The sequence below is a fragment of the Hemicordylus capensis genome, chromosome 17, assembly GCF_027244095.1.
Source record: "Hemicordylus capensis ecotype Gifberg chromosome 17, rHemCap1.1.pri, whole genome shotgun sequence".
Lineage (NCBI taxonomy): Eukaryota > Metazoa > Chordata > Lepidosauria > Squamata > Cordylidae > Hemicordylus > Hemicordylus capensis.
This window is the reverse complement of record NC_069673.1, coordinates 8,696,486-8,723,873: the sequence shown is the minus strand read 5'-3', so window position 1 is coordinate 8,723,873 and position 27,388 is coordinate 8,696,486. Positions and strand designations below refer to the sequence as shown.

Genomic DNA, 27,388 nt, shown 5'->3' with positions numbered 1-27,388 from the left:
AACATAACCTAATATTGTTCTCCAACTCAGCAGGCTTCACAGAACATAATGTTTGCCCATCTGCTGCCGATATCAAATTGTTTATAAGAGGCATTGTCATGAGTGTGTAATTCAGATATGGGTTCAGCCAGTGATTCTAATGCTTATTTAGCCTGCTTCTCGAGGGTGGACTCCTGATATGAATTTGACTGGGGGGAGAGGGTGTGTGGGGGGCTATATAATACATGCAGGGGTGGGGGTGAGATTTAGAAGACCGACTGAGACATTATATGCAAAGAGCAGAACCTTTGCATCTGTCTGTCCATTGGCCATGTTATCCCCATGTGAAGAGCAAAGGATTCTGGGGCACGGCCAAACGATTGCATCAAAAATGGGACCAGCATTCTTTGTATAATTGTGCCACCAATCATCTGTCTACTTAAAGTTAAAGTTGTGCCGTCGAGTCGTTGTCGACTATGGGAAAATACTCTGGAAAATACATCTGCCTGCTTGCATGCAGAAAGGTCCCAAGTTCCTTCCCTGGCAGCATCTCCAAGAGAGGGCTGAGAGAGACTCCTGCCTGTCACCTTGGAGAAGCCGCTGCCAGTCTGGATAGACAAGACTGAACTAGATGGACCAAGGGTCTGACTCATTAGAAGGCAGCTCCCTAGGTTCCTATTTAAATCTGGGGATCTGTGGCTGCCCAGTGCTTTAAGAGGGTGGCTTAGTCTCGACAGTGCCCTCGTCTTCAGGTTCTGGCTCCTGATCAATATTATTCCTTCCCATGGTTGCATGCCACCACTTTCCACCGATTGCCCTTCCAGAAGACTTCCCCCACCTGCAGTGACTCAGGAATTCTTCCGCAGCGGCTGTCTTTGCTTCCCACCTCCCCTCTTTCTGCCCCAGGCAAAGACTTTTGCTTAGTCAGCTTAATTAGAACCAGTTCAGGAATGACTCATGTGCTTTACGGCTTCCTCTTGGCTTGGTTTGCCGTTCTCAGGGCCCAGGGGACTGTCACTCGTGTGCTTGCCGGAGAGGTCCCCGAGGGTCGGTCGCTGCAATCCCAAGCTTTCTTCACCTCGCTCTCCTCCAGAGGAAGGGAAAAGAGTGGATTTTGGAAATGTGGTCAGCTTAGGATCGCATCAGGCAGAAACAAGGTGGACAACTTGTCTGCTTTACTATTATTATTATTATCCTCACTGGGGGATGATGACGATGATTTGTTTTCTAGACTGCCCTTCCAAAAATGGCTCAGGGTGGTTTACACAGAGAAATAATAAATAAATAAGATGGACCCCTGTCCCCAAAGGGCTCACAATCTAAAAAAGAAACATCAGGTCGACACCAACAACAGCCACTGGAGGGATGCTGTGCTGGGGATGGATAGGGCCAGAGCCAGTGTGGTGTAGTGGTTAGAGTGCTGGACTAGGACCAGGGAGACCTGAGTTCAAATCCCCATTCGGCCATGAGACTAGCTGGGTGACTCTGGGCCAGTCACTTCTCTCTCAGCCTAACCTACTTCACAGGGTTGTTGTGAGGAGAAACCTAAGTATGTAGTACACCGCTCTGGGCTCCTTGGAGGAAGAGCAGGATATAAATGTAATAATAATAATAATAATTGCCCAAACACCAGAGGCACAATAGACCAGCCGCTGATTGACAAAATGATTTTAGAAAATTGCAAGAGAAGAAAAACAAATCTAAGTGTTGCATGGATTGACTACAAGAAAGCCTTCGATTCGTTGCCTCACACATGAAAATGTTTAGAAACAACTGGTGTCAGCAAAAACATTCAGATATTTATTTTAAAAAGCAATTAGCATGTGGAGTACACAGTTAACAATCAACAGCGAGACACTTGGACAGGTTAGCATTAGAAGAGGCATTTTCCAAGGGGACTCACTATCCCCTTTGTTGTTTGTAATCGCCATGACCCCACTTTCACAAATACTAAACAAAACAGGCCTCGGATACCAAACATCTAAAACATCAAGTCAAATCAACCATCTGCTGTACATGGATGATCTGAAGTTGTATGGAAAGTCCCAGTCAGAAATTGAATCACTGAACACACTGCTAAATAAATAATACTAATAGGGCCAGTTGCTGTCCCCCTGCTCAATAACAACAACAACAACAATAATTTATATACCGCTTTTCAACAAAAGTTTCCAAAGTGGTTTACAGAGAGAAATACTAAATAAATAAATAAGATGGCTCCCTGTCCCCAAAGGGCTCACCATCTCACCAAGGGCTCTTTGGAGGAAGAGTGGGATATAAATGTAAAAATTAAATAAATAAATTAAATAAATTAAAAGAAACACAAGATAGACACCAGCAACAGCCACTGGAGGGATACTGTGCTAGGGGTGGAGAGGGCCAGTTGCTCTCCTCCTGCTCAATAAAGAGAATCACCACATTTAAAAGGTGCCTCTTTGCCCAGTTAACAGGGGTTAAAGAGAATCGCCACTTCAATAAAGAGAATTGCCACTTTAAAAAGGTGCCTCTTTGCTCAGTTAGCAGGTGCATTTTATTTATCTTAAAATGATTACTGAACATATTGATATGCCTCTTTCCCTACAACAACAAAAAGTCCAGAAAGTCACCTACGGACTGCATTGATTTTGTTGGTGCTTTTATCCAGTGCTTTCTTTCAGGCTGGTATAGCCACGTCTCTTCCCTCTCCCTGTTACCCTCACAACAACCCTGTGAGGTAGCTTAGACTGAGAGGGAGTGGCTGACTGGGGATTTGAACCCAGGTCCTCCTGTTAAAACAGAAATAAACATAGGAAGCTCTGATATATTGAGCCAGACCATTGGCTCAGTATCATCTGACTGGCTGTGGCTCTCCAAGGTTTCAGGCAGGAGTCTTTCCCACCTTAACCTGGGGATGTTGTCAGGGAGCAAACCCTTCTGGTGTTCCACTACGGAGCTAGGGCCCTTCTTCATATATGAAGCTCCTACAGAGTCTGTCCATTGATCTGCCTGGCTCAGGGTTATCTGCTCTGACCGGCAGCGGCTTCTCCAAGGTTGCGGGCAGGAGTCTCTCCCAGCCCTACCTGGAGAGGCTGCCAGGGAATGACAACCTGGGACGTGTGCATGCAAATCAGACGCTCTAACGCTAAACTATGGCTGCATCTCCTGAACCACGCTGGCTCTCAAAGTGTCTGTGCTCTTGAAGAGGAATGAAAGGAGAGTCTGTGGTGGGGAGTGGAGGGGATTGGAATCTAGGCCTGATATTTTTTTTAAAAAAACTAAAAAGCTCTATTAGTGATGTCCAGTGAGTGTCTGTTGCCAAGGGAGTCAAGTCTTCAATGGTGCAGTAGGACAGACCTTCCCCGGAGCCGTTCTTGGCCCGCCGATCTCCCTCTCTCATTGGCCCAGAGCTCCACGGTGCATCCCAGTCAATCATCCTTTCTCATCCAGCCCATTGACAGCCCCTCCAAGCGGCCCGGCAGAGCCAAGGCCCGTCCCGCTGGAATGCCGTTCCAGCCTCGCAAACGGCCGCTTCCCGCCCTGGGAAACCCGCCAGCAGCAAGAGAGGCCTTGGCCACGCGTTTTCCATTTGTAGTCACAGCGTGTTTACTTTGGGGCTTTTTCTACTCTTCGTTTTTATTTTTAACCTGGGCTTGGGCCAGAAGGAATTCGCATTGTTGGGCAAGGGGGAGGTTTGGGAGCTGGGGGGGCTACGCATTGGAAAGCCCCAATAAACCCCACCATGGATTAAAGAGGGGAGATTTCCTCCGCAGCATTACTGCCTCTGCTTACACACATCCATTGCACTGTGTACAGATGAACCAGGAGTCAGCAGTTCCCCGCCACCCGCAGCAGGCTTTCTTCAACTTTGCACTGCAAACGACAGAGGTGCTTCCTTTCCTTTCCCGTGTCTTCATTTCCCCCCTTTTCGTTTTAACTTAGAAGAACTGCACCGAGGAGCTGAGGGTCAGTTCGCTTTAGGAGTGCCGCTTTAGCATTTTGGACAGACGTATAGTCTCCTCTTCAGGATCGAGCCCAGAGGAAATGGTTAATGCCGGTTCGCCACAGAAGTGGGGTGTGCCCAGATTGGCTGCTGAGCGTTGATTGGTTGGTGCCAGTGACATCACTGGCACTAGCCAGTCAGTAATGGGTATACCCAACTGGCAGAACCTGAGCTTGAACCAGAACCTGAAACTGACATTTCCTCTGAGCTTAATCCTAGAGAGAAGACTGCAGGTGAGGAACACCAAGATTACATTTCTATCACGCACCAATTCCTGTTTTTAATGTATGTCAGTGGCTGAACTGGGGGATATTTTTAAAGGACTGCCTACCTAAAACAGAGCTTCCAGTTTTCGACACATTGTGAACTCTGCACTTAAGACAAGAACCAATGTGACAATCACATGGGGTGGGAATTTGTAGTATACTTATCCGTCAAGCCTTATTAATCGCTGGAAGGTTACAGATTACTGATATAGTATGCAGAAAGATTTGTGCACTGCTTCTTTAAAACCACTGTGCCTTTCAAACTTTGAATTTAAAAAGATCCTGCTTTTGTTCTTTCCAAGCTCTTGGTCTGTGTAAGTATATTGGGAGGTGTATTGGGAAGTCTAAAAATTTGGTGGGTGCTTGTTGTTGGGGTTGTTGTTTTTTAGAAGAAATGACCCATTGTGCAAATCTTGCTCTGTTGTAATATTAGTTGTTATTGTGTTTGCAGGGAGAACAAGGTGATGATGGGAAGATGGAGGGACCTCCTGGGCCGCCTGGAGACAGAGTAAGCTACCTGTTCAGCCCCATGTGTGTTTACAAGATGAGAGGTCCCAGGAGTCAAGACCAAACCCTGAAACTCTTGGCTGGAACCTAGAACATAGGAAGCTGCCATATACTGAGTCAGACCCTTGGTCCATCTATCTCAGTATAGTCTGCACAGGCTGGCAGCAGCTTCTCCAAGGTTCATTCATTCTTTTATTCATTCGTATGTATTCTCCCATTCAAATACAAACCAGGGCTGACCCTGCTCAGCAAAGGGAAGAATTCATGCTTGCTCCCACAAGGCTGGGTCTACGCAGGCAGCAGATTGAGGTGGTAGAGTCCTGATGTGGTGGAATGGGATTGTACCACATCAGGCTGGGAGTGGGAGATACCGTTCCTGAATGCTCTGCTGCATAAAAAGGGGGTTGGGGAACAAAAGTTCTCCAAGGCGTTTTCTGCCCGAAGAGAGTTTAAACATGGAGGCACCCATTCCAAAATAGCATCTTCTGCCTGGGTCCATGCTGAGCACGCTCATGGTGGAAGCTGGTCAAAGTAAAATAAAGTGTGCCATCAAGTCGGTGTCTTTGGTAAAATACCACGTGGCACCAGGATTGCTGGATTTAACTCAAATGATAACTGACTGTTCCCATTCCGAAGGGCGTACCAAATAGCTTGTGATGCCGTGAAAACATGGAAACAACCTTACAGAATAAAAAACAAAGCCGATTTGTAAAAAAGAAACCCTGAAAGAAGCACAGTGCCTCAGTGCCCCCCCAATGTTTTCTGCAACAGAGCCCTTTTAACCTGTTTCCAGAAAGAGAAGAGGGGTACAGCCAGCCAAGACTCCCTTGGGAGGGATTTCCATCGCCGTGGGGGCCACCAGCATGAAGGCCCTGCTTCCAGCCTGGCTAGCCTCACTCCAATGGAGACAGAGCCCAGGGCAGGGCCTCAGATGAGGAGTTTTGGTTGGGTTTCATGTCTGTCTTGCTTCTTCCTCATGCTCTCTTCCTAGGGCCCAGCTGGTGACAGAGGTGATCGTGGGGAGCCTGGAGACCCTGGTTATCCTGTGAGTCCTTCTCCAAATACCTGGTTAGGAAATTAACCATCTTGGGAAAAGTTATTTCCTCTTTGTAACGTTCCATGATACTGAGCTTGTAGGAGACCACGAGGCTGCAAAATGGATAGGCTCGCTCTGGATTTGGGGGTGTGCAGCTTGGATCCAGCGGGTTGGATCTCAGGGACAGGGCTAATAACGGGGCCCCTTGGCATACGTTTGGGTTGTCGTTTTGGGGAGAGATGTTGATGTAATGGTGACGAAGGACAGGAGGCTAAAACCATGGAAATGAAGAGGAGAAGGCAGAAAATCCGAGATAAAATATTGACTTGATGGCAGATCACTGTTGATGAAAGGTCTGAAAGTGGCCGGGGAGTTTTAGGTAGGCCTCCCAGGCAACCAAGAGCAGGACAGGGAATATGAATATGACAAACATTTATATACTGCTTTTCAACAAAAGTTCCCAAAGGGTTTTACAGAGATATACATAAATAAGATGGCTCCCGGTCCCCAAAGGGCTCGCCATCTCTTTATCTGTCTTACCTTACATCTCTCTTATGTTTCTTTAAGATAGACCCCAACAACAGCCACTGGAGGGGTGCTGTGCTGGGGATGGAGAGGGCCAGTGTTCCCTGTAATGGGGTTTCCAGATGCTCTTGACTACAACTCTCATCATCCCCAGCTGCAATGGCCTTTGGCTGGGGATCATGGGAGTTGTAGTCAACAACACCTGGGAATCCCCGTTACAGGGAACACTGCTAAGAACTTCTGTTTTAGGAGGGTTGGAAGAATATGGCTGTTTCTCCGTCGCTGGGGGAATCTCTCAGGTCTGTGACTGGCTGGGCATTTTTCACACAGGGCTTTTAGTTCGCATTTCCTCTGGAATGGAGGCATTCACATATCGGCCGGATTTACTCCGAAGCCCCTGCGAGCTGTCGGGACAGGGACGACTTCACACACGATAACGGGTTTTTCATTGCACTGTAAAGTTTAGCCTGTTTTATATCCAGGGGGGAATCCACTTTTTGCCTCCATTTTTGGGGGCAGATTCAAGCTCGCAGTCAACGTGCGGTGAAGCCCGCTGTTTGAAAAATGCCCTGGTTAATGAGGATTGGCAGAGAGTCGTTTGGCCTCCTGCTCTGGCCTCACATTGATTGATTTGAGGCCTGTTTGATCCTTCCAGGATGAATCATTTTGCAACAAACCATCAGATCAAATAAAATGCCTCTCGTTTTGCCCGTGTTGCTCCTGATACACTCGCTTCCCTGGCTTCCATCCCCTTATTGGGCTCCATTTATACTTCAATATTTCTGGTTTTCATTATCTTCTCTTGGGCCCCACCTTTTCTTTCTCTATTGGCCCTCCCATCACTTCTGCTTTGGCAGTCCTTTCCACTTGGGGACCTCCCAGGCCCAGCCACCATTTAAAAACATGACAGCAAAATGATAACAAACCAAATAAAATCAATGAAAGTATCCGTTGCATGGCAGCACAAACCAGAACCAACATAACAGAGCCAACCTCCAAGTGGAATCGAGTAAAAACAGAAGCATTTCAATGGCTCTGGATAAAAAGGGTTTTTCCAGAACTAGATGATCTTGAATAGTCATTGAAAGGTCAGCCTTCTGGAGGAGCTTGAGTGCCACAGCCAAAGAGGTCTGCCGCTTATACCCACAAACCACACTTCTGACAGCAACACAGAGCAAGGCCATCAAAGACGGAGGGAACAGGCAACGTCATGAAGGAGAAGGTGGTCTTTTAAAGACCTTTGTCCCAAATCATTTAGGGCTTTGGTAGCACTTTGAATTGGGCCTGTTCAATGTTGCTCCACGATTGATTGATTGATTGATTGATTGTTTCTTACATTTATATACCGCCCCATACAAAAACGTCCCTGGGTGGTTCACAATATAAAACCAATTAAAACATTAACATAATTAAAACAATTTGAAATGCAATAAGAAGTCTAAAACCGAAGCTTTAGAACTATAAACTAAAAGCCTGACTAAACAGGTATGTTTTTAGGTCCTTCTTAAAAACATTCAGAGACGGGTAAACTCTGATTTCGTTAGGAAGTGTGTTCTAGAGTCCAGAGTTCCAGATAATTTAATGGCGCTCTCTCTCTCTCGTTCGTTCGTTCGTTCGTTCGTTCTCTCTCTCTCTCTCTCTCTCGTTCTCTTGTCACTACATGAGATCAAGTGCTCGTGTTGTTTTTGATGTCATCAAATCATCAGGGCCTTCATTTCATCACTCCATGCCATGCAACTGGCGAGGGAATTCTCAGACTCGCAGCTGTTTGCCTCTGGACAGCAGGGATCTCAGACTGAAAAGCTAACTCAGCACCTTTTTCTCAATTCCTTTTAGGGCCAAGAAGGCCTTGATGGAGAGAGAGGAAAACCTGGACAACAAGGCTTACCTGTAAGACACTTCTCCCCCGCTTTTTTAAAACAGCATTTTGTGCCTGGGCAGGGTGTGAGCACAAACTGAACGGAGATCTGGCCAGCCAAACTATCAGATGGCACCAGTGTTCTTTCTAACAGGGATCCCCAGATGTTGTTGACTACAATTCCAAGAATCCCCAGCTGCAAAGGCTTTTGCTTGGAGATCCTGGGAGTTGTCGTCAGCAACATCTGGGGATCCCTGTTAGAGGGGACACTGGATGGTGTTTTAGATACCTTAAAAGGGAAAGAGGCTTTCATTTTTGAATCTCCCAACAGAAGTTGTTGCCTGCTTCCAAATACTTGCAGTGGGGAAACTTCTCTTCTTGACAGAGTGAACCAATTTGTGCACGTGAGATGCTGTTGACTAGTGTTCCCTTACCAGGGAACAGAAGTTGCTGACTACAATTCCCAGCACTCCCTGCTGCAGTGGCTTTTGGCTGGGGATTGTGGGAGTTGTAGTCAAGCATATTGGGGACTCCCTGGTGCAGCGGACACTGCCGTTGACCAAGGAAAAGCAGGGAGGTTTCGGAAGGGCGGCCAGCTTTCTGCCATGGTCCCCCTCGAAGCTGACATGGGCAGCAGACCTGACGCCGCCTTTCGTGCCGTGTCAAGCCTGTCCTCTCCTTCCAAAGAGCCATGCTGCACTTTTCCATCCCCGCTCAGGCTGGTGAAGCAAGTGCTGCTTCCTCTAAGTTGTTCCATATGGCCGGTGCCTCTGGAGGCCTGGTAGACTCTGTTCTTTGTGCTCTGTGCAAGGCGTCTGCCAGAGGGGTATTTCGAGCAAATTGTTTCCGTCTCTTTTCTCCTCTTAGGGACATCCAGGACCACCAGGCCAACCGGGGCCGAAAGGATCCAAAGGCAATCTGGTAGGTGTGGGACGGGGACGGGGCCCGGCAGGGCTGCCCCAGTTGGAGCAGGGTTGGGAGTGAAAACTAGGCCATGGTGTCCTCGGGAACACGAGAGAGGTCCCTGGGGGGGCACGTGCAGGCCGGAACCTGAGCCAGGGGGCTCGGCAGCGAGGGATTCCCTGAGCCGACAGCAGTGGCTTCCCAAGTGAGAGTCGGGCAGAAGGACTCACTGTGGGCAGACAGAGCCCAAATCGTGATGCCAGAAGGCCGCTGTTTGGAGCCAGTGGGTAGTCCGGCAGCAGCGTAGCATCCTGTCCTGGTGGTCTGGTTGCCCAAGCTGCAGGGCCTTGGAGAGAACCGAAGGGGGAAAATTGGCTCCACACCTGTCAGACAGCCCGTTCTCGCGGCCCAAAGCCAGGTAGGATGGGCATCCAGGCAGGCTCCAAGACCTGTGCGTGCTCCCAGGAACCAGTTGTGTGTCGGCAAAGATCAATAGAGGAGGAGAAGGAAGTGTTTGTGGGTTCGAGGTGATCTGGGTCGGCTGGTGTAGGATGTTGCGATGCTGGGTAAAGGAGTTGCAGGGGAGCCACAGCAGGAGAGAGGGCATACCCTCGACTCCTGGCCATGGGCATCTAGTGGGCCACTGTGGGAAACGTAGTGCTGGACTGGAGGCGGCCATTCTTATGATGTCAGTTCTAATGTTGGCCTTGTTAGTGAACCTGCTTCGGGGTGATTGGTGGACACCCCGAAATCTACCTTTTGGCCTCACGTAGGGAATTTAGCTCAGAAAGGAACAGTTTCCGATACGTTTTAATTTGTGCAAAGTTGTGGGTGCAGGAAATGAACTGGACAGAGGCAAGGTTTAAGATTCAAAATAGAAAGAAGGTATTTATTGTAGGTGGGGGGTACACATGAGCCATATTCCTATCAAAAATACATTTATCTGCAATGAGGCCTTTTAGCGTAGAGTGCTAACTGTGTAAGTTCCCAGGCAGGCAAGAGAGAGAGGCTTTTAGAGAAGGAGGGGGTTGGATTTAAGAAAGGGGAACAGAGATAGATTTGGGGCCCAAGGACGGGCGAAGGCTCATATCACCTGGACGGGACGGAGGGCTCCGGGCCAAGGCAGGTGCAAGAAGGATGGAGGGGTTGGTCGTTGGGAGTGATTCCCGGAGGGGGCTTCCTCCTCGGACCCAGCTTCCTGGGTTAACGAGGAAGTCTGGGCAGATCAGGCCAGGCAAGAAAGCCGATCTAGGAAATGGCACAAAATACTGAACACCGCCTTCCATTGTGGCCAGTAGACTGTAAATCGCCCCCAAAGTAGGTGATGGAGTCCTGAGTGAAAGGCACAAGGGAGCACTTGTTGGAGTCCCCATGTACATGCAAATCCCGGGAGCAGACTGGATCATGTAGCTGGGGGTACTTACACCCAAAACCATATCCTGGGGGTAAATTCCATTTGACTGTAGTTGTCTAACAGGTGTGTTGGGAGGGACTGACAAGGATCCCATTGTTGCTGACCTCTCTTCTTGAGTGAAACAACATGGGAATTGCCGAGGTATGCCAAGGCTTTTGTCATGAAAACAGAGTACATAGACGTGAGAAGGGAAATCTGCATAAACAGAAAAGTCCAGTAATCTAATCAGTACTTTCGATGTATCTCGATGTATCGGTACTTTCGATGCATCTCTTTAGGTTTGCATCGCTTGTTCAACCTCCTGGGGTGTGTGTGTGACAATTTACCTACACAAGCTTTATCTGTGTTCTTCCTGTTGAGCTGATTGGCCCATTAACCGACGGTTATCCTTTTTGTGGAAGGAGGGGAAAGGCAAGGTGGTTCACCCTAAGTGCAGAGCGGCCTTTAGCAGAGAGTTAACCTGCTTCGGTTAACTTCTGGGGTCTACTCAGGATATCCCAGCATTGGAGAGGGTGTGCATCTGTTCCCCTTTACAATTTGCTTGTTAGATGCCAAATCTAGGGGCGACTGGCCCACTGTCACTAAGTGACCTGTCCCCACGAGTATAAACGGAGAGAGCACAATGCTGTGGGACTCCTGAGCATATACAGAGCGAGATCTCCCAGCCTGGAGACTCTCGGGAGCCCAGTTCTCGGGAGCATTCAGGGGGCTTGGAGCCTGGCATGACACTCCTCCCTCTGCGCTTTGGGTCATGCGAAGAGGCTTGGAGGCAGACTGCGCCCTTAGGTCCCTCTGAGCACAGACTCCCTCTCCTGGGATCCACCTCCCTGCCTGGAGGGCAGAAGCCTTAAAGGGGCAGCCTTCTGGCCTGGAGTCAGTTGGGCTCCCTCTCTGTCTGCTGATGTTGAGGCGGTTGCTGGTGCCAGCATGCAGATATTGGGGGGCGTGGTGGTGGGGAGAGGCTGACTGTGCAGTGGGCTCTGGTTCTGGGGGTGCTGCCGCTGCAGGGGGATCAGTCCCGGAGGGAGTTTCCGGGGGGGACTCCAGTTATGCGGCTCACTCCAGATCTAGTCTGGTGTGACAAGGTGTATGTCTCTCGGGCTGGGGCTGGTCCTGCCTTCTCCGTGCCCAGCTCAGGGCTGCTCCTGCAAAAGGGCTGTGCCAGATCACAGGGGCTCTTCTTCCCCCAGGGGGTTACAAGCAACCCAGGAGGCGAGAGAGGCAGCCACCATGGGATCCTCCGATGCTAAGCAGGGCCTCTCTCGTTCTCTCTCAGTGTTGTACCTGGATAATTACTCCCGTGCAAAAACGCAAACGCCACCACCACCCACCCTCTTCTCCTCTCCCTCTTGGATCCGTACACGTCCCCACTTCTCGGCCCTCACCTCTGGCGGATGGCTTTGCCCCTCTCGCCCTTCCCTCCCTTGGCCAGAACAAACGACTTTTGGTCCCGTCCCAGCCAAAATGTGGGTGGAATCCTCTGTGACCTCCAGCTGCTTCCCGGTTCCGCTTTGAAGCATCAGGGACTCCGTTTATTGGAAGCTGGGGCCATGACCACCCCCTTGCTCCCCTGGCCGGCTCCTTCCTGGCACAGGGAAGGGTTGTTCTCCGGCCAAACTCAGAAAAGCCGGCGGCCAGAGGGGAGGCGAGTGGAAAGGGGGAGAGAGGGCCTGCCTTGCACTGTAGCACCGTCCAGGGGCGCAGCTATAATTGAGCAACTGGGTTCAAAGGACCCAGCCCCCCAATCTCCAGAGGGGCCCCCCCCACCAGCTCCACTTGTCCCTGTTTTCTTCATGATCTCCCTCACTCTGAGGGGCCGCCAGGGAGAGGGGTGAACACAGGCCCCCCCTCTCCCCTGGCTATGCCCCTGGCCCCATCTCTCCCTCTCAGCCCCCCGCCTCCACACTTTTTGAGCATCAGACAACGTTCTAAGGGAGGAGAGCTGGCCTTGTGGCAGCAAGCATGAATTGGCCCTTTTGCTAAGCAGGGTCTGCCCTGGTTTGTATTTGGATGGGAGACTACATGTGTGAGCACGGTAAGGGATTCCCATCAGAAGATGAGGCCTGCTTGCATGCAGGAAGTTCCAAGTTCCCTCCCTGGCAGCATCTCCAAGAGAGGGCTGGGAGAGACTCCTGCCTGCAACCTGGGAGAAGCCGCTGCTGGCCTGTGAAGACAAGACTGAGCTAGGTGGACCAAAGCTCAGACTCGGTAGAAGGCAGCTCCCTATGTGCCTATTCTCCAACAGGTTTTGTCTCATGGACTGAAACTCTAGATACTGCAGCTTATTGTAATCATTATTGTGGGGAATTCCAGATAGGGGCAGTGCCCTGATTTTATTACATGGGAGGGGGTGTTTGTGTGTATTTGAGGAGTGCTGTATTTGAGGAGTGCTGATGCATGCAAGGTCCTGCTGGGGGGTATAATAAGGTTACTTGATCTTCCAGTCACTTCCACCGTGGGATGGCGCTTCCATTGGAAGGCTCCTAGATTGCAGTGATATCAGACTGACTTTTCCCCTTTTCCTTTCAAGGGTCAAAAAGGAAAGCAAGGACTTCGGGGCGTCACAGGCAGCAGAGGCTCACCAGTAAGTGACTATTCATGCATGGTTCTTAAAAATAACAATAATCCTAATTGATGTCACTGTAAATGGGAGATATGCATGAGCAGAGGCTCGTGGATGGAGATGTAAGTCTCCTCCCTGTCTTTATTCTTTAACCATCAAGCTTTCCCCATGGAGGAGGAAACAGTCTCTTCGGTTCTTTTGTGCCTCAGTTGGCCCTTGTAGCAGGTTCTCTCCGGACTAAACATGCAAGCTTAGAAATTCCACTTATCAACTTTTGGTTGGCCATGAGCCACCTGGGAGTGGGGTCATGGCCAGACAGTGGATGTGTTACAGGGAAAGTCTGTAGTTTAGTGATAAGAATGTGGAAAAAAATTGACCCAATCAATTCAACTTGAAACTCCTTGCACAGAATGGAATTTGTTCAAATCGATTCGAATTTGCCTGAAGTTGAATCGAATTCACTCGAATTCGGTTCAAGTTCAGACGAGTTTGAATCGATTCAAACGAACCTCATCCTGTGCGAGCAGTTTCAGGTCAAATCTATTAGATTTTTATTCACATTCAAACTGATTGGGTTGAATCTTTTGCACATCCCTACTTCGCGGTGGAGCACCTGCGTTGCAAGCAGAAGGACTCACCTTCAGTACTCAGTTTTGGGACTAGAAAAGTGGCCTACCTGGAACCGTGGAGGGATGCCGCCAGGCAGTGTAGACAAGACTGAGCTAGATGTACCAATGCCCTGATTCAGCAGAAGTATGAGCATAGATCATATGTTCCCATACAGCTCCTTTCGTCTCTCCAGTGTTCGAGATCTTCAGTCACAAATGCCTTTATGTTCTTAGGGTCTTGTTGGGTTGCCAGGTCCTAGAGGAGTGGTTGGAAGGCAGGGCCAAGAGGGAGCCCCTGGAGTTGACGGGTTACCTGGGAAAGACGGCAGTGCTGGGCAAAAGGTAAGTCTGGGAGTTCACAGGGCAGCTGGTATCTGCTGGTTTCCTCCTTCCTTCCTTCCTTCCCCCTTCCACATTTTGTATCATGTCTAATCAACTGTAAACCTGCGTTATAAAGCTAATTAATATATTGGCCGACAAGCAGACTAAATTACGTAGTTCTTTAGAGTGACTTCTGACTGCTAACTGAGCAAAGAGACACCTTTTAAAGTGGTGGTTCTCTTATATTTAGCAGGAGGAGAGCAACTGGCCCTATCCAACCCCAGCACAGCAACCCTCCAGTGGCTGCTGCTAGTATATACCTACTGTTTCTTTTTAGATTGTGAGGCCTTACATATTTTTCTATGTAAACTGCTTTGAGAACTTTGGCTGAAGAGCAGTATATAAATAACCATCGTAGTAGTAGTATTGTTAAGTAATTTGGTCTGCATGCCAGTCATTATTGTTATTAATAATTGTAAGCCTGTGTTATAGTAAAAGTACCTAAAGCTGTTCTTTCATCTTTCTACAAATGCCTAGAAAATTTTAGATACTTTATTACCGTTGTGCTAATATTATTAATATAGTGTTATTAATATAGCAACAATATTACTATAGCCACTTAATGGTGCCGTGGGGAAGAAACTTACCTAGAAAGCAGGAGGCTGTTGGTTCAAATCCCCGCTGGTATATCTCCCAGATTATGGGAAACACCTCTGTCGGGCAGCAGTGATACAGGAAGGTGCTGAAAGGCATCATCTCATACTGCGCGGGAGGAGGCAATGGTCAACCCCTCCTGCATTCTACCAAAGACAACCACAGGGCTCTGTGGGCGCCAGGAGCTGACAACGACTCGACGGCACAACTTCACTATGTGCCCCACCGCCTTTTGAGGTCGTCTGGAGAGATTCATCTGCAGTTGCCACCAGCTCGTCTGGTGCCTACGCAGGGACGGTCCTTCTCTGTTGCTGCCCCGAGACTCTGAAATGCACTCCCTGCTGAAATAAGAGCCTCCCCATCTCTGACCACTTTTTAAAAGTCTCTCAAGGCACATTTATTCACCCACACTTTTAAACTAGACTTGTGGTTTGAAATGGTTTTGCGGTTTTGATTTCTGTTGCTGTAAACCGTCCAGAGAGGGAAGTTTGGGGCCAGAACACAAATATAATAAATAAACGAATATAATTAAGTTAAATAAGCAGCGCCTCTAAGTAGCTGCCCTCCTCTGCAATATTTTGACTCGCCCGGGGTGCCCCCGTGGTCCGTCAAGCTGCTCTTCTTCACCTCTTCATGTTCCCCAAAACGCAATTCATTTTATGGAAATGTAGAAGCAGCGTTCTGCATCGACTAAAAGGAAACAGGGATTTGTTATTGCCGCTCCCTACCGCTTTCTCACGACTCCGGGAAGCGTGTCGTGGAACATGACGTCATTGCATCCCCCACCCTCTCTCCTGTGATTGGCTGTTGGTGACCGGGGCGTGCCAAGAGGGACGATGGGGCGTGCCAAGAGGGACGATGCTCTCCGACCCGTTACGTGAAGCACGGAATGTCAGCCATGCGGTGTGGCTTGCAACAACTGACCCCACCCTGCTACTGTCCCAGCTCTGTTACCTCTTTCTTTCCCGGCACGGACGCGGAGTGAAAGTGTCTTCCTCTTCCTCCCTCTTTCCCTCTAGGGAGAACAAGGCGACGACGGGGAGGAAGGCACGCCGGGGATGTCTGGAAAGAGAGGGAACAGCGGTGTCGCGGGTCTCCCAGGAGCTCAGGGCCCCCCAGGATTCAAGGTCAGTGTTGCCTCTTGGCTGCAAGGCAGAGGCTTGTGACCCTTGTAAAACCGCAGGAATTGGAAGGCGGCCAGAGCCCCGCGGAGAAGGCCAGGGCGTCTCCCTTTGATACGCTTCAAGACGGCGTTGCTCTTGGAAAGGCCGCTTGATTGGAAGGGCAGTGGACAGCATTGGGGTCCCAGACCCAAAACCTGCTCTTGCCCAAGCGTCACCTTTTTGGAAGAGGGCTGTTCCCACGCTTCCTGGTGTGGATGTGGGATCCGTGGCAAGCCCGTGAGAATAAGCATGTGGGGGCTCCACTTTTAAGACGGCTATTCGGGGCTGCACAAATCTGGCCCTCCTGCAGATGTGAGGGACATAGGAAGCTGCCGTATACTGAGTCAGACTATTGGTCCATCTAGCTCAGGATTGTCTACCCAGACTGGCAGCAGCTTCTCCAAGGATGCAGGCAGGAGTCTCTCTCAGCCCTATCTTGGAGATGCTGCTAGGGAAGAAACTTGCAGCTCCCATAATCCCCTGACTGTTGGCCATTGCGGCTTAGGAAAAGGGGAACTGTAGTCCAGAAACAGCTGGGGTGGGCAAAGTTGAGCAGCCCTGGGCTATAATGATTCCTCCATATCCAGGGGCAGTATGCCTCTGAATACCATATGCAGGGGAGGGACTTGTTGCTTTCCCACCCTGCTTTTGGACTTCTAGGAGGCATCTGGAACAGGATATTTCCTAGGGGACCAGGAACAGGAAGGTGGACTAGGGAGCCTTTGGTGTAATCCAGCAAGGCTACCTCTTATGTTCTTTAAACAATGACAAATCAAAACACAGTACCAAAAAACATGGCAATTCTGAAACCTGCAGGTATTATTCAAGCTGCCAGTCAATTTTTTTAAAAAAACAAAAACACAACATCTTAGTGGATTAAAAATGAGTCAATGGATTGGCTAATTAATTGACTAAATCTGCATACTGATAAATGCAGTATTTCTGAAGGGAAAACGCATGCTTTGTTTGGGAAAGTTTGATGGACTCAGTGAAGAGCGCACATATTTTGCATGCAGAAGGCCCCAGGTTCAATCCCTGGCAGCATCTCCAGGTAGGGCTGGGAAAGACTCCTGCCTGAAGGCTTACAGAAGGAAGCTGCTGCCAGTCAGTGTAGACAACAGAGCTAGATGACCCAAGGGTCTGATGTGCTACAAGGCAGACTCCTATGTTTCCATGTTGCATTTGCATACGATGCCTATGTGTCACAGCAGACCCCCATCTAAGGAGAGGCATTCTCTCCTGTAAGTGAGAGAACAAAGAACGCCTCTTCTAAGATGATGCCTTCCACTTGCAGTTTTGGCAAGTCCTCACCTTAAAAATGATCATCTTTTTTTTTTTCAACCAAAAGGCTGTTTGTGGATTAGTTGAATATAGGTTGCAGCCCTAGAGAGGTTGCAAGGGCTACCATTTTGTTCCACTGATATCCTGCCTTCTTTCTTTCACGGAGCTCAGGGTGGTGCACGGAAGGGTTTCCAGTTGTCCTCCCATCCAGCCTCTGTCCAGACTCAGACCTGTTTTTGCGGCAGCAAGGTTGCTGTGCCATGTGCCTTCAGACCATGCCCTGGGACTTGACTTCTGAATTTGGACAGGCTTGAAAAATCAGCAGAGCTGTTTCCAGTTATTTTTTAGCTCCTCCCCAGGGAGTTGGGGTGAGAAGTCACCCATCTCCAGGCCTTTCTCCCTGACAGCCACAACTCTGAGAAGGCATGTCCTGGGAGTGAGTGGTTCTGAAGTTTGCAGCCCGAATGTGGGCTCTGTGATAAATAGGCTGCTTTCCTTCCTTCCTTCCTTCCTTCCTTCCTTCCTTCCTTCCTTCCTTCCTTCCTTCCTTCCTTCCTTCCTTCCTTCCTTTCAGGATTGGGAGAGATTGCAAACAGGCTGGTGATTGGGAGGATGGGGGCCCTTGGAGATGGATTCAATTCTCCTTTGGTTAAGTAGCCACCTAATGGCACAGTGGGGAAGTAACTTGCCTAGGGAGCAAGAGGTTGCTGGTTTGAATCCTGGTATCTTTCCCAGACTATGGAAAACCCCTCTATCGGGCAGCAGCAATATAGGAAGGTGCTGAAAGGTATCTTCTCACACTGTCTGCAAGATGGCAATGGGAAAGCCCTCCTGTATTCTACCAAAGACAACCACAAGGCTCTGTGGTCACCACGAGTCAAGTCGACACCGACTCGAGGGCAGAACTTTACTTTACTGTAACAGGGGGCCATTCTGTTGTCAGCCGCTGCCCCCTAATGACTACGGTGAGAATGACAGGCTGACCGTCAATGGTGATACAAGAGCCTTGGATGTGCAGTGACAACCACAAGTGCTGCAAATGCCTCCACCTGCCAGGGATAGTCGCTAATATTAAAAGAGGTGGCAAAGAATGCATTGTGTTAGATTTGCCGGTCTTCAGGCTTTCCTCTCCCCGCTCTCTAAAAATTAAATCTCTGACAGGGAAGGGGGGCAGTGTGCTCTTTGACTGTTTCCATTTGTGTGCAGAATGAGTTTTGTTCTGATCAGCAGTATCGAAGCACATGCATTCAGAGGGGGACCTTCCAGATTCAGCCTGAGCGGGATCGAAAATTAACTGAGCGGGCATTAAAAAATGTGTGAGGGCGCGCACACGTGCATGCCTTAGAGGGATCGCTGGAGGGGAGAATGTGTCATAGGAACACAGGAAGCTGCCCTATACTGAGTCAGACCTTTGGTCCATCTTGCTCAGTATTGTCTACACAGACTGGCAGCGGCTTCTCCAAGGTTGCAGGCAGGAGTCTCTCTCTCAGCCCTACCTTGGAGATGCTGCCAGGGAGGGAACTTGGGACCTAGATGCTCTTCCCTCCATCCCCTGAGGGGAATATCTTGCAGTGCCCACACATCAAGTCTCCCATTCAGATGCAACCCGGGCAGACCCTGCTTAGCTAAGGGGACAAGTCATGCTTGCTACCACAAGACCAGTCACGTTATGTGGCGCAGCGGGGAAATGCTTGACTAACCCCTGCTAACTTGGCAAAGAAGCACCCTTTAACATGGTGATTCTCTTTTATTTAGCAGGGGGAGAGTAACTGGCCCTATCCACCCCCAGCACAGCATCCCTCCAGTGACTGTTGCTGGTGTCTCTTTTATGTTTCTTTTAGATTTTGAGCCCTTTGGGGACAGAGATCCATCTTATTTGTTTACTGTTTCTCTGTGTAAACTGCCCTGAGCCATTTTTGGAAAGACGGTATAGAACTCAAATAAATAACAACAATAATAATAATAATAATAAGCAGAAGTTTGATGGTTCAAATCCCCGCTTCTACTATATCGGGCAGCAGTGATATAGGAAGATGCTAAAAGGCATCATCTCATACTGTGCTGGAGGAGGCCATGGTCAACCCCTCCTGTATTCTACCACAGAAAATCACAGGGCTCTGTGGGCGCCAGGAGTCAAAATCGACTTGACGGCACACTTTACCTGTACACTCTAATGCATGATGAAAAACCGAATTGTGTGTGAAGTGCTCCCTGATAGCTCTCAGGGACTTTGGGGTAAATCTGGCCGGTATCTGAATGCACATCTCCATTCCGGAGGAAATGCAAACTAAAAGCCGGGTGTGAAAAACTTCCATGAAAGTGAACACCCCCAGGGGCCAGATGTACTCTCCCCATTTCTGTTGTTCCACCTTCAAGAGTGGCCTCTAGCCTCCAATATCTAAGCATCCGTGTTGACTCTAAAGTTAGGGCTAACGGAAACCTCAGTTGTCTTGCTATTGTTTTGCAAGTGGAGGGGGATGGTTTGAGGTGGGAGGAGGCACAATCTTTTGCACTGGTCTTGTGTTTGATGCCACGTGAAACCCGTAGCCGCCAGGTGCAAGCCGGCAGGAACCTTTCAGCAACTCACATGGAGCATTCCAGCATCACATGTTCCCCCCCCTCCTCTGCCCAGGTGCCTGCTTCATGGTGTCCCATTTACTGCTCCATCCCTCAAACGGAACCCCGACCACCTCTTCAGTGGCTGCAGTGAAGGGTCGCCAAGTTGTGTAGCGTTTTCCGTTGCATGGTGACGACGCCCTCTTTTTGGTTATTTCCAGGGAGAAAGAGGATTAGCTGGGCAGGCTGGACTGACGGGGAAACGGGGGTCCCAAGGTGGAATGGGGCCCCCAGGAAGCCTTGGTGAACCAGGATCTAAGGGGCAGCCGGTAAGTGGATGGACCGTTTCGGTTAAGATTCTGTTTGTTGAGGGAAGAAAAAGGATGATGGAGATGGAGGAGGAGCAGTGTTGGTGGTAAAAATAAATATTTGTATAGCGCTGTTGCGCGTTCCGTGTGTGCCTTTGTATACAATGCCAGGGCCTTCTCAGTGGTGGCAACACAGCTGTGAAACTCCTTTGCTAAAGAGATTAGGCAGGCTTCCACTCTCTCCACGCTGATGTGGATGGTAACGTGACTAGCGTTCCATTTTGGAAGGCTCTAAACTCCGCTGCTTGAAATGATTGTCCTCTTCTGCATGATTATTTATTATTATTACAGGCTTAGCACCTGTTTACCTAGATGCTAGAGACCTAGGAAGTTGGCCTACACTTCAGCTTTGTTGGTGAGGGGAAACAGTGGTCCCAGCAGAATTCTTTTACTTGTGTATATTCCACCGAGTGAACTGGCAAAGGCGTCCAAAGCTGCAGATGTACTTTTCCCCGCTGTCACATGGAAAATTTCCTCTTTCCTCCTCCTCCTCCTCCTCCTTCTCTGGTTAGCCGCGCATTTCTAGTGGGAAAGTGTTAGTAGAGTCATCGCCGAGTGATTGGATGGCTAATATTCTTGGACTGAACCCCGCACTTCTCAGTTTGCAGCCCGTAAGCGGTGCCTGTTGAGGATTCCCTTTTTCTTTAGGAGAACCGGGCTTGGACCTGCATTTCTGGTGTTTAATTGCTCCCACTTTGGGATCCATGGAAAGCCACTCACACTTGGGAGGTTCCAAGCAGGCCTGGCTTTGCCAAGCCGTGTCTCATGCACACAGCAGGGGGAGCTTTCCGAAGGCCAGGGCATGCTAGGCCTCTGGAACAGCCTTGCGACAAGAGGGGGGGAAACCCCACCGCTTGAGTCATGGGCAGACAAGCCGAACAAGCCCCTCTGGAATTTTCCTTGGAGCGCAGCTGAGGTTGAAGCGTCCACTGGCCATAAAAAGGCTGTTTCCATTGCCCTGTGACTCACGGAGGGTCGCCGGGCTCTCGTCTTTCCCTCAAGTGTTCCAGCAGCCTGTCCTGTTCCTTGGGCAAAGGTCGAGGGATGGAGGAGTGTGGCTTGCAGATGTAGAGCGCAGCATGTCTTTCGGGCTGCAGTGGTGTCGTCACCGTCCCCTCTTCTGGCCCCGGCCTCTCTGCCTCGTGAGCGTTTTCCAAGTGCAGATCTGCCAGGCGCAGGGGGTGGATTCTGAAACCGGAAAGGCTTTCAAAGAGGACTGGAGCGATTCATGGAGGATAGGTCTGTGGGCGGCTGTGAGTCACGACCGGCATTGCCTGTAACAGGGATTCCCAGATGCTTCTGACTACAATTCCCATCACCCTCTGCTGTGGTGGACTTTAGCAGGGGATGGTGGGAGTTGTAGTCTTGCAGGGGCCGCTGCTCATGGCAGCTATATAGAAATTCCAGCTCCAGAGGCAATCTCCTCTCAATACCAATGGCTGAGGAGAGGGACTTGCCTTCATGCCCTACTCTCCCAGAGGCATCGGGTTGGTCACTGTGGGAAACAGGCCTGCTCAACTTGGGCCCACCCGCGGCTGTTTTTTTGGACTACAACTCGCATAACCGCCAGACATAGTGGCCAATAGCCAGGGATTATGGGAGTTGTAGGCCAAGATCTGCAGGATGGCCAAAGTTGAGCACCCCCTAGACGGACTAGATGGACCGTCGGTGAGATCCAGTAGGGAATTCTTAGGAGTCTTTTTTAAAATCATCACTCTGTGACTGGAAAGAGAATCGGTTACTACTGTCTGAAGGGCTCCAGCTCACAGTGGACGCTGCAGCCACGCTGTGCAGGATGACCTAGGTTCATTGCAAGGCCCAGGAGTCCGTGGCAGCTCCCATTAACTCTAAGTGCCAGTCGTTGATTTATTAGGCCTGTGTGGAGTTTCAGCGGAAGGGAAATACTCCTCCTGGCATTGTGCGGAGGCAACCGTTCCCAGCATGCAGTGCTGCGTCCTGTCCCCCCGCACCAGTGCAGTCGGGGCTCCTTTGAGGGAAACGGAGTCCCCCCTCAAGCCCCAGGGCCATCTTGGAAGGTGCACACGGAGCACTGGGAGTTGTCATCCTTGGTGCTTTCCCCCCAGAGCCCCATGGCAGGCGTGCTTGGAAGGGCTACATTTCCCAGCGCTCCGAGAGGGTGATGGAGCTGCAGAGGGCTCGCTTTCTCTTAAAGGGCGGCGTGCAGCATTGCACGGAAGTCAGCATGGCGGCAGATGGCTCTCACGGGGGAGGTTTTTTGCCCAAGTGGCCCCCACTTGAAAACAGGAAGGCTCGCCGGTCAAGGTTTTGGCAGCTTCTTCCAGAGCTGTTATCGATGGATTCCAGCATGTCTCCCTTGGATTGTGATCCTGAAAGCAGTGCATTTGGCCGAGAAATTGACTGACTTCAGCAGCGGTTGATTATGAAAACTTTACATAGCGTGTACTGCAGGGGAAATGCGGATTTCGATACGCGCATCCTACTGCTGTCTGTCCCTCCAAATCTCTCTGGCCCCGGCCCGAGATAGGCCCAGCTAATACTTCATGTGGTCCCCTTCCCTGCTGCCCTACCAAGTTTGCAAACACATTGTTGGGCCAAGACACAAATATATCTGGACTCTCTTTCCAAACTCGACCCTGTAAACTTGGGTTGGCTCGTAGATGCTCTGTTCTTGCCCTGGAAGCTTGTCAATGGATGACGGGTTTTGCCGTTCTGAATGGTTTGAGCTCAACCATTTACTCCACCACCAACCCCCCTCTCTTTTTAATGTTACTTCCAGGGAGACTTTGGTGAATCAGGATTTCCAGGGATCGCTGGACTGTTTGGGCCAAAGGTGAGCTCACTGTGTGTATAAATAACCTGTCAGTCAAGCCAGTGCGTTCGCTGAAGGGCTGTTTCAACGTTGGTGCAGCCGGGTTTCTGTGAGCAGCTGCCACGCATCTGGGGTCACCATGGACATGAGCAAGCCATCTTGGCAGCGGGGCTGTCACACCGGAGGGAGAGGTGCCGATTCCCTGGGGAAGACCCTACGCAATCCGCTGCCTCCTGCCTGATTGGGTCATTTAAACATGACCCCAGCTGTGTGGGAGCTGCTCATGGAAAAATGTCCCCCACCGCACACCTGTTGTAACACTTCAGGGCCCCAGCCCCCTTAAAGGAGGTGATTGGGAGCAGAGGAGGCTTCCAAAATGCTTGTCTCATTTAATGTCGCATGGGGCGGAGCATCTGCTTGCATGAGGAAGGTCCCAGGTTCAATCCCTGGCTGCATCTCTGGGTAGGTCTGGGAGAGACTCCTGCCTGAAATCTTGGAGAGCTGCTGCTAGTCAGTGTAGACAAGGCTGAGCTAGAGCGTCTGACTTGGGGTAAGGCAGCGCCCTTTAAGGAATGGCCTGTACCTCAGTGGTGGAGCATCTGCCTTGCATGGAGAAGATCCAAGGGAGGAGAGCTGGTCTTGTGGTAGCAAGCATGAAATGTCCCCTTTGCTAAGCTGGGCCCACCCTGGTTTGCATTTGGATGGGAGACTACATGTGTGAGCACTGGAAGATACTCCCGTTAGGGTGTTGGGGCCACTCTGGGAAGAGCAACTTCCTGAAGAAGGTTCCAATTTCCCTCCCTGGCATCTCCAAGATAGGGCCGAGAGAGACTCCTGCCTGCAAACTTGGAGAACATAGGAACACAGGAAGCTGCCGTATACTGAGTCAGACCATAGGTCCATCTTGCTCAGTATTGTCTACCCAGACTGGCAGCGGCTTCTCCAAGGTTGCAGGCAGGAATCTGCTGCCAATCTGGGTAGACAATACTGAGCAAGATGGACCCAGGGTCTGACTCGGTAGAAGGCAGCTTCTGATGCTCCTAGGTAGCATCTCTCCAGGTAGGACTGGGGGGAAACGCCAGCCTTGAGTTGTGCATTTTGGCAGTGGCTTAAATTATTCTTTTTTATATAAGAGCTTGTAAAATGTGCCAATGGGGAGGCACTCTTCTGAAAAGGACTTGCCCCCTTCATTTTCTTCCAAATCCCAGGCTGTTTTAGTTTTAGGCAGATTTAACTGGTGAATCAGACAGACTTAAATCAACTGGGATTTCTTTGGCAGTCATAGTTTTTAGCTTATATCTTCTGCTTTTATACATCCCAGGCTTTAAATAAGTAAGTAAACAAATACACATACACACGCCTACATACATACAGCTGTCCCTTGCCAACCACAAGGGTTCCGTTCCTGGAAAACCTCACACTTGCTGAATTTGCAATTGACAAAGCATTAAAACCAATGGGAAACGGGGTTAGGGGAATCGAGGTCGCAAAAAGACTGGAAAAAAGTTTAAAATAGAAAAGCTGCCCCCCGGAGCCCCAGAAATCACCCCCTGGACCCTTGGAAATGACCTCCTGATCCCTGAAATCCCACCCAAATCCCCAGAATTTTTTTAAAAAATCTTGCCAAACTCTGGATACTTAGGTATCTGAGACCTGCCACAATTTCCCAGTTGTGGATACCCAAACCCGCGATTGGTGAGGGACGACTGTACTTGCATACATACAGGGCTGAGGAAATCTGCTAGTCTCTAATGAGTGAAAAAGTGATGCATAATGTACCAACATAGCTTGAGGAGGCATCTCACGGATAAAATATTTTGTCTGGCTGATCAACTGAGCCAGCATTTCTTCACCCGTGTGTGTGTGTGCGTTTGTGAACATATGAATTGGCTTATGCTGAGTCATCCCTTTGGTTCATCTAATTCGGTGTCATCCACTGACTCAGCGGCTCTCCAGGGTTTCAGGCAGGAGTTTTAGCATTCCCAGACAGGGCTTTTAGCTCACCTCTCCACTGGAATGGAGAGTGTATGTGCACATATCGGCCAGATTTACCCTGAAATCCGTGCAACATATCAGAGAGCACTCCATGCACGATTCCCTGCGTATTGGAGCCTAACCCGATATATGTCTGGATTACAAACATCCACTTTTAGTGTCAGAGTCTCCGATAGGCTTCCCACTCACAGTAAAGTCTCTCAGAAAGCCTGCTGTCTCGAAAAGCTCTTGGAGAAGCTGCCAGTGACTGAAGTTGGTACTTTCTACATGCAAAGCAGATGCTCTGCCACTCAGCACTTGGGGAACATTTGAGCACAGAAAGCGTGCACAAGTCCTGTAAATAAATTCATGTGTTTCTGAAGGCTCTCTCCCAATGGGATCTTCTCGTCTGGTGATATATAGGAGTAGGCAACCAACACTGTTTGTAGGAGCTTTTCCATGAGGATCACCTTATTCCTGCATGATGATGGGGCTAGCTCTGTAGTGCAGCAAGGAACAGAGTTTTGTAGGGCTGGAGTGGGGGTGCTCTTTCTGGAACTGACACCCGTGACTGTTTATATCTACAGGGACCCCCTGGAGATCTCGGGTACAAAGGAATCCAGGGCCCCAAAGGTCCACAAGGCCTCATGGTGAGTTTTAGAAATCCCATTCCAGTCATCACCTTTGCCTCACCTGTCTTTGGAGTGAACTGATCCTAGCAGTGAGTGACAAGAGCTGGAAATCTATATTAGCATTCATGCCAGATTATTCGTCATGCCAATGAAGTTTTAAAAAGTCATATCTGTCTAGATGGGAAAAGGACCAGTGTTCCCTGTAAGAGGGAATCCCAGATGTTGTTGACTGCAGCTCCCAGAATTCCTAGCTGCAGTTGGCTTTGGCTGAGGATGCTGGGAGTTGTACTCAACAACATCTGGGATTTTTCTGTTAGAGGGAATACTGAAGAGGACATCTGGCTGTCCTTGTCCTCTCTGAGATATTTTGGTGACATGGAAATGTTTCAGCATACCCTGCAAAATATGTCAGTAATTAAACTGGAAATTTTGCCCCCTGCTAACTGGGCAAAGAGGCCCCGCTTTAACGTGGCGATTCTCTTTATTTAGCAGGGGGAGAGTAACTGGCCCTATCCACCCCCAGCACAGGACCTCCAGTGACTGTTGCTGGTGTCGATCTTATGCTTCTTTTTAGATGGTGAGCCCTTTGGGGACAGGGAGCCATTTTTATTTATTATTTCTCTGTGTAAACCGCTTTTGAAACTTCTGTTGAAAAGCGGTATATAAATGTTGGTTGGTTGGACATCGTTTCTGATTCTATTACCAATGTATTCAGCACATTTCCGACACTATAATACTTTTGGGTTTTGTAAAAGCATGGCCTTACAGTAGGATATGTTCTCTTGCCAGTGGGTATATCCAATACAGTATCAACTTGAAAATTTGCTTATGGCTACAGTTGTTGGGAAAAGTGGCAACATGCCTGATTCCGTTATCCTTGGAATTACCCCATGCTGGGCAAAGTGCTCTCTTATATAGCGGGGAAGAGAACAACTGCCCTTTTTCAGCTCATCATAGCTGTTTGTGTTCTCTTTTGTGTTTGTTCTTTAGATTGTGAGTCCCTTTGGGACAGGAAACCATCTTCAGGCTCTTTTGGAGCACATGGTTTGGGAATCACCCCTACTAACTGGGCAAAGAGGCACCTTTTAAAGTGGTGGCTCTCTTATATATAGCAGAGGGGGAACAACTGGCCCTATCCAGCCCCAGCACAGCATCTCTCCAGTGGCTGTTGCCGGTGTGTCTTTTGTGAGCTCTTTAGGGATGGGATCCATTTCTTCATATCTTTTCTATACAAACCACTTTGAGAACTTGGTTTAAAAGCAGTGCATAATATTTTTAAATAACTGTCCATGAACCTGGGCAATAGGGCGTGCTGGAAATTCATCAGTGCTCTGTTTTCTGTAGGGGAAAGAAGGCGTGATTGGTCCGCTTGGAATTCTGGGTCCAACAGGCAGCCCCGTAAGTGCCTCTCTTTGCTCCTTCTGACCAGCGTTGAGAATACAAGCATGACTCTGGGTGTTGGTAGCAGAAGGCCATCCTTGAGATGTGCCCAAAATGTTTTGAATTGGGATATAACACATTTTTTTTCTTTAAATTATTACAGGGACCCAAAGGAGACAAAGGTAGCCGCGGCGAAACGGTGAGTGCTATTTGACTCGCTTGGAGCTGATGCTTGTCGTGCCTTGATAGCTCACAACTGGCCATCAGTTTCCCCTGTAACAGGATTCCCAGATGCTGTTGACTACAAGACTCATCATCCTCAGCTGCAGTGGCCTTTGACTGGGAATGATGGCAGTCAACAGCATCTGGGAATCCCTGCTGTGGGGAAAAATGCTGGCCATGTGAACTCTTTCCATTTGAAAGTTGGGGAGCGACATAAAAACTCAAGTCCATCCATTGGCTGTCTTGGTCAGAATGTCTGCTCTGCCCGACATGTTCATTGTGCCGTGGTACATGTTAGGGGTGTTGTTGGTTGTGCAATGTATACTCCACTTTGCGGCCAGAATTGGCTCCCCGGATGGGTCACAGATCCCACAGAAGATAGTAGAGATTCACGGCTGTAGGCTTTAA

At 49.5% G+C, this 27,388-nt stretch overlaps 1 protein-coding gene across 6 annotated transcripts in view; it reads left to right on the top strand.

The window, feature by feature from the left end:
- The window catches only part of LOC128339079 (collagen alpha-1(XXVII) chain-like), a 285,851-nt gene that overhangs the window by 244,524 nt on the left and 13,939 nt on the right, over positions 1 to 27,388 (top strand). For 4 of the 6 annotated variants that reach the window (XM_053282601.1, XM_053282600.1, XM_053282599.1 and 1 more), the window contains exons 45-56: positions 4,676 to 4,732; positions 5,723 to 5,776; positions 8,129 to 8,182; positions 9,018 to 9,071; positions 12,998 to 13,051; positions 13,873 to 13,980; positions 15,633 to 15,740; positions 19,835 to 19,942; positions 22,740 to 22,793; positions 25,334 to 25,396; positions 26,723 to 26,776; positions 26,922 to 26,957. In XM_053282601.1, the coding sequence (XP_053138576.1) occupies positions 4,676 to 4,732; positions 5,723 to 5,776; positions 8,129 to 8,182; positions 9,018 to 9,071; positions 12,998 to 13,051; positions 13,873 to 13,980; positions 15,633 to 15,740; positions 19,835 to 19,942; positions 22,740 to 22,793; positions 25,334 to 25,396; positions 26,723 to 26,776; positions 26,922 to 26,957 (804 nt within the window). Of the gene's footprint in view, positions 1 to 4,675; positions 4,733 to 5,722; positions 5,800 to 8,128; positions 8,183 to 9,017; positions 9,072 to 12,997; positions 13,052 to 13,872; positions 13,981 to 15,632; positions 15,741 to 19,834; positions 19,943 to 22,739; positions 22,794 to 25,333; positions 25,397 to 26,722; positions 26,777 to 26,921; positions 26,958 to 27,388 lie in introns of those variants that run through there. The other 2 variants (XM_053282602.1, XR_008312830.1) reach the window with 2 other exon arrangements.